The sequence below is a fragment of the Mustela putorius genome, unplaced genomic scaffold (genome assembly GCF_011764305.1).
Source record: "Mustela putorius furo isolate JIRA1106 unplaced genomic scaffold, ASM1176430v1.1 tig00003858_pilon_pilon_pilon, whole genome shotgun sequence".
Taxonomy (NCBI): Eukaryota; Metazoa; Chordata; class Mammalia; order Carnivora; family Mustelidae; genus Mustela; species Mustela putorius.
The window spans coordinates 6638183-6650919 of record NW_025422010.1 but is presented as its reverse complement, the minus strand read 5'-3'; the positions used below and the strand labels follow the sequence as shown (position 1 = coordinate 6650919).

Below are 12737 nucleotides of genomic sequence, written 5' to 3'. Positions count from 1 at the left end.
CCTTTGCCTCTTCCAGCCTGTTTCCCTGAAAGATTTGTTTTGTGTTGTTAAATAATGGTTATTTGGGTTCCTTGTCTCTTTCTGGGGGGAACTGCTCCTGCCACTCAGTGAATGAGCTCAGGGGAAAGGTTTTCCTTGAACTGCAGACCTTACGGGTGGCGGCCAGAATTTTCCTGAGCATCTGAGTAGCACACATGTAAATAAAAGCCCGTAGTCCCCTTTTGCAACTACTAACACTTAGCCCTCCCACAGAATTTTTCATCTTCCCGGGTCACGACCTCCTGGGCTAGTTAGTCCCAGACTTCCCCAACAGTTGGGCTAAGATTTGTCAGAGGAACTACAGAAAATGGCCTCCAGGCTTCCAGCCAGAGCCAGGGGGACATGCAAGCTCTTGGTGGGTGAGGGGGAACCTGGCAGGGCCGGCTCGGGGAGCTGTGTGCTTCCTTCAGAAGTGCTCGGGTTCAGGGTGGAGGCTGAGGGCTATTTTCTTTTCTTTTTTAAAGGTTTTTTAAATTTAATTATTTGACAGAGAGAGATCACAAGCAGTCAGAGAGGCAGGCAGAGAGAGATGAAGGGAAGCAGGCCCCCTGCTGAGCAGAGAGCCCCATGCGGGACTCGATCCCAGGACCCCGGGATCATGACCCGAGCCGAAGGCAGTGGCTTAACCCACTGAGCCACCCAGGCGCCCCATGAGGGCTATTTTCTATATAACAGATCACCACTTTACAGTTTCGGTAACTTGACACAACTTCTGTAAGGTCTTGTAAAGCCAAACTCCACAGTACATGACCAGGCTAGTCCTATTAGTAATTAGCAGACATTGCTGTTCACCAGTTTCTGGTTTATTTCTCCTTTCTGCCCCTTTAAGTTAGCCGTGGACATGACTTTGGTTTGGCCAAGAGAATGTGAGTAGCACGTCTCTTTCAGGTGGAAAGGTCTAAATGATAGTGCTCAACCCTCAATTCTGCCTCTTGACAGATTTCTCCATCAGTCTGGGTCCCAAGAACTGCTGAGCATAGCCCCCTCTGACCTTTGTTGAACAAGGAGTGAGAAAGAAGTCATTTTGGCCTGGGGTTTACCCCACAGTGTAACCTAGCTCCCCCACCTGACAGCAGGCCTGAGCTCTGTGATGCCGTGGCTTACACCCAATAACTAACTATACTGGGCTAAGCCCCAACCTTGGGCACACAGAAAGGGACTCACTAAACATGTCAGCGTGACTTGAACTGTGGTGAAAACAGGCCCCATTTCTGTAGAAATCTTAAGTATCTTACTAACCACATCTACCCTGGAAATAGGCCAGGTGTGACTGACCTTGGCAGAGAGAAAAGATGCGTGCTGTGAGCCCCTGGTGTGAGTCAGGCTCCACATGGGAACCAACATGGGTCTTGCTCACCACAGTGCTGCGGGCCTCCTTGTGCAGATCACAAAGTCCGAGGGTGGCGGTGGTAGTTCTTCCAGGCCATTCTGGTTGCCTTCTCAAGACTCCGCAAGCTTGGATTCGAAATGCAGATGAGTTAGCATCTGACCAACCATCTCATGCATGGCTTTGTCCCTTTTCTCACTAAATCAAACCTGACTCATGTGGCACATCCTGCGTCATTCCACTCAGGAGGCCTCACAGCCAAGGCCTACCAGACATCCGCACGAGGAAGTAGTCTCCTCGTCTCCGGGTTGTGTGGGGAACAGCATGCTGACACCCTGATGGTCAGGTGAATCCTAACCGTCTCCAGACAATTCTTCACTGAATCACCTCCCACAGACATCCTCTGAGGAAGGGAGGCAGTAAGTCTGTCACATCTGCAGGTCACTGGGCAGAGGCACTGGGCGACTGCAGTGTGAGCAGAGGTGGGCTCCCGTGCGCCCGGAACACTGAGCTGCTGGCGTCTGCAGACGGTGCGGTGGTGCGGTGAGCTTGGCTGCTCTGGGCCACCCGGAGCTGTCCTGGCACAGAGCAGCCTGCCAATGCCACCGTCCTCCCCATTGGTCTCGTGCTGCCCTGGGGCGCCACCTGTTTCTGTGTCTGAAGGCTGAGAAGTTGTTGCTCCCAAAACATACTTAACTGCATCAAGAACACATGAGGCAAGCTGAAGTAACCGCGATCCAACAGGACGGCGTGGGACAGCCTGCCGGACCTGCTCTGATACCACACTGACATCCAGACCCAGACAGCAGGACCAACCCGGCCTCGTGAGGCTCTAAACAGATGCCGTTGCCACAGATTGTTGCACTGACTTCTTATCAATGTACTTTTTAAATTTTTTCAATGTACTTTATGTCCAGAGTTCATCATTCTAGAATGTAGGACTCTGGAAATTACCAAGCCTCTTGGGAGAGCTGGTAAGAACCAGCAGGACCAAGGTTTTAAAGGATTCCTCTCTCCAAAGTTAGAATACTTGATTCCTTTCCATTAGGTTTTCTAAAAGAAAACATCCCAAGCACGAAACAGTGACCCGCTGTTGAGTTCAGAAGGAAAAAAGTACAGTACACTTTATTTTTGATGTAAAGAAGCCATATTTACATAATACATTCATATTTGTAGATATGTTACAGCTCTCTGTAGAAAACCATTCCATTAAAACAGCAACATGTGATCTGGATTCAATCTTTTAAGTATTAAGTCAAATTAAAATATTCTTATCAGGACTCCAATGTAATTTCACAGCTCATCCACAGAGGGAAACTCTGAAGGGAAACAGGAATGAAGAGTGGGTGATGGAAAGAGAAAAACACACCTCTTCCACACTGGCAAGCCTCCACGGTGGTCGGTCGATGCCCAACACACACCAGCTGGCACCACGGATGGCGGAGGGAGCGGTGCTGGGTGCCCTCTCCATGCTCCCAGCCACTGTACGAGAGCCTGGAGGGCTTGGGACACATTCTCCTGGGCCTTCAGAAAGTCACCCTGCCACCCAGGCTGTGACTTCAGAGACTGAGGGCTAAGGACCCCTTTTTCCCACCATCTCAACCAGGTCAGCAGATGGTTACGATCAACCCCACAGTGTCCTTATTCCTGTGAGAGAGCCAGAGTCGACCTTGACAAAGGCACAAGCTAAAATGGTCTCACTTCTCGGATCTGGTTGGCAACTTTCTCATCCCGGGGCTCCTCTTTCTCCTTTTCCCGCTCTTTGTTCCAGTCTTTAAGGCCCTCTGGAAGTGAAGTGTCCTCATCCAAGCTGCCAGTGCCTTCTACAAATTCTTCATAGGTAGATTTTTCTGCAAATGGTCTGGGGCCCAAAAGTTCAACCATATCATTCTTATCTAACACTTCTTTTTCTAATAATAGAAGAGCAACCTGAAACATGAATAATTCCCATTAAACACAGTAACTTAGTAAAGTATTTGCAAAGCTAATGATTTATTTTTAGCTAACCCCGCCCCAAAACAGGATTTAAGATCATTGAAAAAGATACAGACAAGGTCCCATGATTTTAGAGTAAAATACACGAAATACTGGAAAAACAAATGTCCACCAGTAAGTGAGGGGCTAAATGCATTTTCATACAGTGACCCAATGAACAATTATGCACCTGTAATGAAGAATCTGTTCTAGATAGGGCTTGGAGAGGCATATTCAGTTAGGAAAGCAAGATGCACACCTTTTATGGTATGCTACATTTGCCTTTAAAAGGAGAGAAGTATTTTATGTGCTTATATGTACATAAGAAAAGTTCTGGAAGGATACATTATACACTTACAAAAGTGGCTGAGAGAGCAAGTTAGGGGAAAGGGGAAAAACAGGTAAGCAAGAAATTTAAAAAGTTAGTTGGGAAAAATAAAGACAAGGGCAGAGATACAAAAGGAAGCCAAGAAGGTTTATATGAAAACATGAATCTTGAAGTTCTAGTCATTTCTATGCTTAAACCACAAATTGACAGTACACATCTTAACAGGTCACCGGGACACCTGACCAGCTGTGTGTATGGAGGTGAGTGAGGGTGTCGGGGGCAGGACAATGGTTATCAGAGCATCTGACTGCTACAAAAAATAGCAAAGTGGGTTAAAATATCAACTGACCTCATAAAACAGATGTACTTCCTAAGGTAACTCCTTACTTAGAAATCTGACTTATCTGCACTTTTATGCTAGATGCCATTTCTTAAAGATACCAAATAATAGAACAATTTTATGCTGTTTTGTCAGTTTTTAAAACCCTTACTACGGACTACTGCAAATATGCACAAAAGCAGAAAATGGGTAACAAATCCCTGTGTAGCCACTAGCGACAGTCCCCAACTTAGAGCTGTTTTTGTCTCCTCTACCTCCTAGATTACTCTGAAGAAAATCTCAGCTGTCATATTTTATCCATATATATTTTTGTCTTTATCTCTGAGATAAAAACTTTTAAAAACATAACCAGGTTGTCTTTCAGACCACCATCAAATCTCAATATGCCTACTACACAGTTGTGGGTAACCATTTATACAGCAATAATATATTATTTAATTTAACCCAATATTTTATTTAACCCGATATATCAAATGCAGTTTAATTTTTAAAGATTTTATTTATTTTAGAGAGCGAGAAAGTGGTGGGGGTGGCAGAGGGAGAGGAGGGAATGTCAAGCAGATTCTGAGTTGAGTGCAGAGCCCGATGTGGTGATCGATCTCGTGACCCTGAGATCATGATCTGAGCTGAAATTAAGAGTCAGACACTCAAAGGACTGAGCCACCCAGATGCCCCCAAACAAAGTAACATTTTAACCTGTAATGACTTAAACAATTATTGAGATACTTTACTTTCTTTTTTTTTTCATAGCAAGTCTTCAAGACCCAGTGGGCTCAGAGCACACTTCAACTGGGACCAGCCACATTCAGCAGCACAGGCTTAGTCAGAGGTTAACGGCAAGGGCTCTGCAGGCAGGAAGGATACTGGGTCCAAGCCCTGGTCTTGCTCCTTATCAACTGCATAAGCTTAAGCAAAGTTACTTAACCGCTGCATGTACTAGTTTCCTCTTCTGTAAAATGGGATGATAATGTTTCAATGTCCTGAGGCTGCAGGGAGCTTTCGAGAAGTTCAGCCATCTCCAGCAGTGCCTAGTGCACATGAGATGCTGGGTGGATGCTAGCTAACCAGCTACTCTTATTCTCCTAAAGCACGGCCCTTCTGTATTGCCCTGTCCAGCAGAGGAGTAAACTGAGGCCCATAGTTTGGAGGACACTAGTCCTAGCAGCAAAGTCTCCGGCCACCTCTCCTCTTGACAGCTCCTCATCTCCTGGCTGGCTCAACAGTGCCCTTCATAGATTTAAATTTCTCAAATGGGCCAAACAGTACTTCAGAGCTCTGGAGTGTTTCAAAATCCTCACTCCGCTGAACCCAATTTCCCTTTCCCACACACATCTTTGTTACCACTGTCAGTAAACACACTGTACATGTGGAAGGACAGATAACTGGGAGAAACTGTTTGGCACCTATGATGTGCACATGGAAGCTTGCTCTTCAATCTGTGTATGCACACTGTCCCCTTGTAGCCAGGGGTCTTGAGGGAGCTCCTCCACTGTCTTCCACAGCTCAGGTCCTCCTTTTCCACAACTGGCTATGGGGGGACCACCAAGAGATCCTATCTCCAGCCTGGACCTGCTGTCCATGTTTCATTCGCAGATGCCCACAGCCCATGTTCTCCTGGGTTCCAGACTGACTCCCACCCCATGTCTGCCACTAGGAGTCATCTCAAGGGCTTTCTTCTCGTCCACTCTGTGCATTTAACCAATAAATCCCAGTTTTTTTCAGATGGGCCTTTGCCCTACTTCCACGGCTAGTCACAGCACCGTGGGAGAGCTGAGCCCCCAGCGGCAGTCTCTGCCTCTCCCCTAGGCAGGCACACTGCTGCCACACTCCGGCAAATGATGGACTTCATCATTTCGACACTCTTTAAGGACTCCTTGCTCTAAAACAAAGGGGCTGGATCAGATCATTTTGAAGGTCACTCTTATTTCTAAAACTGTGTTTCTAAACTTTCTAGCTAGCTTTTGAGAACCTGGGTACTGCAGCTCCCTCCCCTCAACTCTCCGCTCAGCCCTGCCCTGCTCCCCACACACTTCCTGCTCCCCAGGCCAGCACGCGACCATCTGCTCCCCTCAACTAATTCACTGTAATATGACTACCCTTCTACATACAATCTATACATATCTATCTATACATACATACCCTTCCACATACAACCCAAGTTCTATCTTCTACACGAAGCCTTTGCTGACCACTTCGATCTCCCTTTCTCCGAGATCCTGTGGGTGCTTTCCAGTGTGGAGGGCGCCAGCAATCTCAGCCTGCACTGGGCACTTTTGTGAGAAGACATCACAGATGCTTCTCGATTGCCTTACTGATGGAAGAGCATATCTTGGAATATTCTTTTATCTGTATCAATCCCTCTGAAAAGGCTTTCTCATTTGTGCTTTAGGAGTGTGGAATGTTCAAAGAACAAAAAAACTCTGCTTTTGGTTGTATGGATTCTGAATAATTAAGAATTTACTGGATGCAAAAAACTCACTGAATTCAGAAGGAAACCCTCCCTTTGGTAGGTGGAGTCATATGAAGTAGGACAGAAAACATAGAGCATGTTTATTTGCAGAGCTTGTAATTAAACCAAAGGTAATTTTCATGTGCCAATTTCATGTGGGCTGGCTTTTGTTTGCACTTTCATTAGTACCTGTTTATTCCAGAGGTGTAGGACAACGGTAAATTCCTGTCAGTCCACTGTGCTCCTTACTGAGGAGTACGGGTAAAACACAGGGTTGGGGGGAGGGAATGCCTCAGTTGTGTATTTTGTGGCCATGAGCAGATTCCATTAATCCTGCATTCCCACCTCCTCACAGAGACAGAGCAGACATAGAACCAGAATGAAGAAAGGAACCCAAGAGTTAGTCACAGGAAACGCTAATGTCTACAAACCAAACCGTACATCCATCACTTCAACTTTTCTTTTTCTTTCTTTTTTTTTTTTCTGGCAAAATCACGTAGAAAATTATTCCCACAACTATTTCCCACAACAAAATTATTCCCACAGCACCCACCTTCTCCACATCAGCTTTCTTCTCTGTGAGGAGAGCCACTGTTCTCTTATAAGCATCATTAATAAGTATTCGTACTTCGTCATCTATCAGTCTCGCGGTGGCTTCGCTGTAAGGCTTCTCTAAAACCATATCGCCCTGACGTGGGAGATCAAAGGAGATCTGCCCAACTTTCTCGTTCATGCCAAACTGAACAATCTGAAAAAGAAGACATGATTAGTGGTGCATATCTGGTTTTGCTGACAGACTGACTTATAAAATGGCAGTACGTCTTCATACGGGCCTTAATTCCCTATACTTTGCTGTAATACTACTCTTTTTTTTTAAGAATTTATTTATTTGACAGAGAACTATCACAAGTAGGCAGAGAGGCAGGCAGAGAGAAAGAGAAAGGAGGAAGCAGGCTTTCTGCAGAGCAGAGAGCCCGATGCGGGGCTCGATCCCAGGACCCTGAGATCATGACCTGAGCCCAAGGCAGTGGCTTAACCCACTAAGCCACCCAAGTGCCCCTGTAATACTACTCTTTAACCGGGCCAAGTTTACACGGCAGCCTTGTGCTGGCTGACTGGATGGGGTGTTCTATGTAGACAGTGCAGCACTGGATAGCATTCAACTAGGGACACAAGACAAGAAGCCCACGGACAACATCTACGAAATGTGCAAGATACTTCTCCCTGCACGAGGGGAGGTAAAGAAGCAAGAAGGTTCTGACAGACTCAAGAATTTAAAACGCAAGCCCTCTAGGCTCTTCCTGGAAAGGGCAGTGTGCCAACCTGAGAACAAGTGATCCTGGAAGGGCGTTTCCATTTTCCTATTCCCTGAAGCCACTAGGTCAAGCCTGGACCCTATGAGCTCCCAAAACTAAAATGCCCCACATTAAGAAGTTTCTGGAAGTAAAATCCAAATTGACTAAAAAAGGCCCAGATGAAAACGAGGAACAGGAAAACAGCCAAGAGAACTCAGAAAGCAGGAAGCCATATTTGTTATCATTATTATTTTTTTAAAGACTTTATTATTTGAGAGAGAGCTAGAGAACACAAGGCGGTGGGGGCAGAGAGAGAAGCAGGCTCCCCACTGAGCAGGGAGCCTGTCATGGGGCTTGATCCCAGGACCCTGTGATCATGACCTGAGCCAAAGGCAGGCGGTCAATGGACTGAGCCACCCAGGGACCCCTCAAATGTTTTTCAAAACTTTTTTTTTTTTTTTTTAAAGGGATGCTCTCTTGCTTGTTCACTCTCAAAAAAGACTTGAAAAAGAGACAGACCAGAAGAGCTGACATACAGGTAACAGGAGTTTCCAAAGAAAGTCATTTAAGTTCAGAGACAGCAAAACTACATTGTTTGGGGATGTATGCACCAGGGATAGGTAAGCAAAATGTGGGCATGACAATTACAAGTCAGGAGAGCGGCTGATCCAGCAGGAAGGGAGGGCCCGAAGAAGGGACGCTCTTACGGACAGCCCAAGGGTACAGGCAATGCTGTACTGTGGGATCACAGGGGCCTGTCACAGAGCTTTGAACTCTGCACATATGCTTTAGAGACTCTTGGTCACATGTATCCCCCATCTTTCGACAGTTCATTCAGGCCACTCTGCTTTTATGGCCTCCAGCAGCATCTGCTTTTGCTAACCGGGAGAAAGAGGACTTTCCTTTTGATGAAAAAAGGCGAACACAGTGCTCCACACGGGTTCTGCAGCAGCTGCGACAGAGTTGGCGCGCCCCCCCGGGGCAGTGAGCGGCACTGCAGTCCCCATGGAAATTGAGTCCTGAGGAAGAGCACCAGACCTAGTTTTGCAGTCTGGGAACTTTCAGAAATTTTCCCATATCAATTAACAGTTAGTGCTTCTTTGCTTTGAGCCATTTCGGCTCCCAAAAGGTTTCATAGGAAGGCTGGACTTTCAGAGAGCGGGAGAAATCCGTAAACTTTGTTACACTACCAAAAAAAAGTTTCGTTTAGGAATTAATTCTTGACTGAAAAGCCTAAGCCAGTTAAATACAACAGTACTGTTTTAGAGCCAACCGCAAATGTCCATTTCTTCTGCAAATGTGGAAGAGCAAGGAAGAAACCCCCCTTTCTTCCACTTACTTGAGCATAGGCACTCTGGGTTACTTTTCTCAAGTCATCTTGAGCACCGGTTGTAATTCTCCCAAAGAAGATTTCTTCCGCCACTCGGCCCCCCAGGGTCATGCACATCCTGTCCAAGAGCTGCTCCTTGGTGTACAGGTACTGCTCTTTGGGTAAGTACTGAGCATAACCCAGTCCTTTGCCCCGAGGGATGATGGAGACCTGGCAAGTAGAAAACACACAAGATGCTGAAGATTCCACCACCAAATGCTGACCAGTGTGGTTATCTGCACACAAATAAGCTCGCTGCTGAAACACAAACACAGCAGCTGGGCAACACATCAGCCTTGGCAAGACGAGATCAGCAGTTGCTGACTATCTGGGGCCGTATTTTCTCTTAGGAGAACTTCACCTTGAAGCTCTAGAAAGTATTTTTATCTTTTTATAAAACACACTTGAAATTATTCGATCCCGATGGAAGGACAGCTGGTGAGGGAGGAATCCTGACAGCTCAAATACGGGCTAGGTGCCATTCAACTTCACAGTGCCCCAGCCACATCGCCCTTTACAGGACGCAGGGGAAGGCAGACCTGGATGCTCAGCGCCTTTATTTTCTCTCCTAGTGCTTTTTGCAACAGAGTAAATTCCTTAAATTTTTAAAAAATCAGCTTTATTAAGGGATAGTTTATATTCAGTAAACACATTCATTTTAGGTTATAGTCCAGTGAGTTTTGACAAACACAACCTCCTCCACAACAAAGACATAAAATCTTTTCTTTGCTCTGCTAAGTTCTTTTGTACCCCTTTCTGCTCAGTCTTACCTACCTCCCACCCCTGCACCCCACCCCACCAACTCCAGCCCTGGCGCCGGAGATGTGCGACCAGTCCCTATGGATTAGTCACAATTTCCGGCACTGCATATAAATGGAATCCTACAGTATGTACATTATTGTGTCTGGTTTTCTTCACCGTTTCTGAGATTTGCCCACACTGCCAGGTATATTAATAGTTCATTCATTTTTACTGCTGGGTAGCATTCCATTGTGTATACAAACCAAACATCCGTTTCATTCTCAAGGAACATCAGGGCGGTCTCCAGTTTAGTGCTATTATGGATCACGCAGCAAAAGTCTTTTTGTGTGCATGTTTTTATTTCTCTTGAGTGATTATATAGGAGACTGGTTGGTTGTACAGAAGCATTTACCTTTTTTTTTTTTTAAAGATTTTATTTGTTTATTTGACAGACAAGAAGTCACAAGTAGGCAGAAAGGCAGGCAGATAGAGAAGGGGAAGCATGCTCCCCGCCGAGGAGAGAGCCCAATGCGGGGCTTCATCCCAGGACCCTGGGATCATGACCTGAGCTGAAGGCAGAGGCCTTAACCCACTGAGCCTCCCAGGTGCCCCAGAAGCGCTTACCTTTGTAAGAAACTGCCAAACTGTTTTTCAACATGGTTATACCATTTCACATTCCCAACAGCAATGGATGAGAGCTCCAGCTAGACTGACATTCACCAACACTTAGGACTGACTTTTTAACCTCAGCCATTCCAGTGGATATGTGGTGGTATTTCACCGTGGTTTAATTTACACTTTCCCCAAAACTAATGAAACTGAGTATCCCCATGTACTTAATGTCCATTTGTATACCTTCAGATCTTTTGCCCATGATTTCACTGGGTTGCTTATTTTTGAGTTTTAAGAGATTTTTTTTTTAAACTTATTCTAGGTATAAGTCCTTTGTCATATACCTAAATTGCACGTTTTTCCAGAGTATGTGGCTTGCTCTTTTCAATTTTGCTGAGATCCCATTTATCAACTTTTTCTTTCGTGGTTCATGCATTTTGTGTACTAGCCTATCTAAGGTTACAAAGATTTTGACTTGCATTTTCCTCCAGAACTTTATTGTTTTAGCTATTACAATCTATTTCAAATTAATTTTTTACATATGATCTGAGAGTCAGTGTTAGCTTTTCTCCCCCCACATGAACACTGAGTTGCCAGAATCGTTTGTTGGTAAGACAATCTTCCCCGCCTTCAATTATTACTTTGGGATCTCTGTTGAAAATCTATTAGTCGATTATATGTGAGGGTCTATTCCTATTCCAACCCACTGATCTGTTCAGTCCCTTCTGCAATACTAATCATCTTTACTTTAGCTATAAACAAGGTCTTAAAATAGACAATGTAACTCCTTCGAACTCCATTGTTTTGGCTATTCTAGTTGACCTGATTTCTGTATAAATTTTAGATCTGCTTATCAATTTCTCCAAAAAAGTCTGCTACGTTTAAGACAGAGATTGCACTGTTACTATACATGAATCTGGGGAGAATGGTAATCATAACGTTGCAGGGATACAAGTGTATCTCTTTCTTCTTTTAAGATTTTATTTGTTTGACAGAGCGAGCAAAAGAATGAGTGGAAGGAGAGGCAGAGGGAGAAGCAGACTCCCTGCTGAGCAGGAAGCCCAATGTGGGTCTTGATCCCAGCACAACTTGAGCCACAGGCAGACACTTAACCAATGGAGCCACCCAGGTGTCCTTATAGCTCTATTTTTATTTAGGTCTTGTTTCGTTTAGTGTACAGATCCTACAAGTACCTCAATAAACATATCCGTACATACATTTGGCCTGGCCATGTTCATGTTTTTAGATGCTGCTGAAAATGAAACTGCATTTTAAAAATTTCATTTTCTGATTGTTCATGGCTAATATACAGAAATACAACTGATCCCTATATGGATCCTGAATTCTGTAACTTGTTAATTTCCCTTATTGGTTCTAGCCGCTTCTTTGCAGATTATCTAAGTTGGTTATTTATGTACGCATGTATTTATTTTTTAAAGTGAACTCTACCCCAACATGGGGCCTGAACTCATGACTCCACCATCAGCAAGAGTGGTACCCTCCACCAACTGAGCCAGCCAGGTACCCCTATTCCACACACTTTTAATGTTATCTTCTCTGTGGTCCCCTTGCTTCAGGGGGATCCCCCTCCATTTCCAGAGGTCCCCTGACATCGCAAGTCAGATACTGGCTTCCTGTTGCTTGTGCTGCATCAGTCTGGGGACCGCACTCAATTGAAAAAGCAAAAATTTACCAATCTCACTTGGTGCACCCATCTTTCAGGATATTTCCCTTTGGCCTCTGCTATTTTTTTTTTTTTTAAGATTTTTATTTATTTACTTGACAGACAGAGATCACAAGTAGGCAGAGAGGCAGGCAGAGAGAGAGAGGAGGAAGCAGGCTCCCCACTGAGCAGAGAGCCCGATGCAGGCCTCGATCCCAGGACCCTGAGATCATGACCTGAGCCAAAGGCAGAGGCTTTAACCCACTGACCCACCCAGGCGCCCCTCTGCTCTCTTTTTTGCCAGGCTCTCTCGGTTCTCCTGTGCAGGCGCAGTGCAGTGGTGAGCCAGGGAGCTGGGCAGTTTCTACCTGGACTTGGGTCTAACTCCTCTGTAGCTTTATTGCTTCCAGGATTTACCTATTAAATTTCCAATATTCTTCAAATTCTGAATTCCTTCCTCTGCCACCTCAATGTATAGAAAAGACCCGCTTTTTCCATCACTGTGGCCCTAGAAAAAACCCCTCAGGCAAGGAAGCCACGAACTCCCACTTCTAACCCACTGCAGCTACTGGTTTGCAAAAGGAAACTCTCCTCCAGCTT

The 12737-nt window shown here is 45.3% G+C and overlaps 1 protein-coding gene across 2 annotated transcripts in view; it reads right to left on the bottom strand.

The window, feature by feature from the left end:
• Positions 1-2459: 2459 nt before the first annotated feature.
• Positions 2460-12737, bottom strand: part of AFG3L2 (AFG3 like matrix AAA peptidase subunit 2) — a 46939-nt gene continuing 36661 nt past the window's right edge. For both annotated transcript variants that reach the window (XM_004742684.3, XM_013051377.2), the window contains 3 exons: positions 9092-9292; positions 7011-7205; positions 2460-3295 (listed from right to left, as the gene is read on the bottom strand). In XM_004742684.3, coding sequence (XP_004742741.1) covers positions 3053-3295; positions 7011-7205; positions 9092-9292 — 639 coding nt within the window. In that variant the 3' untranslated portion in view covers positions 2460-3052. The remainder of the gene's footprint in view (positions 3296-7010; positions 7206-9091; positions 9293-12737) is intronic.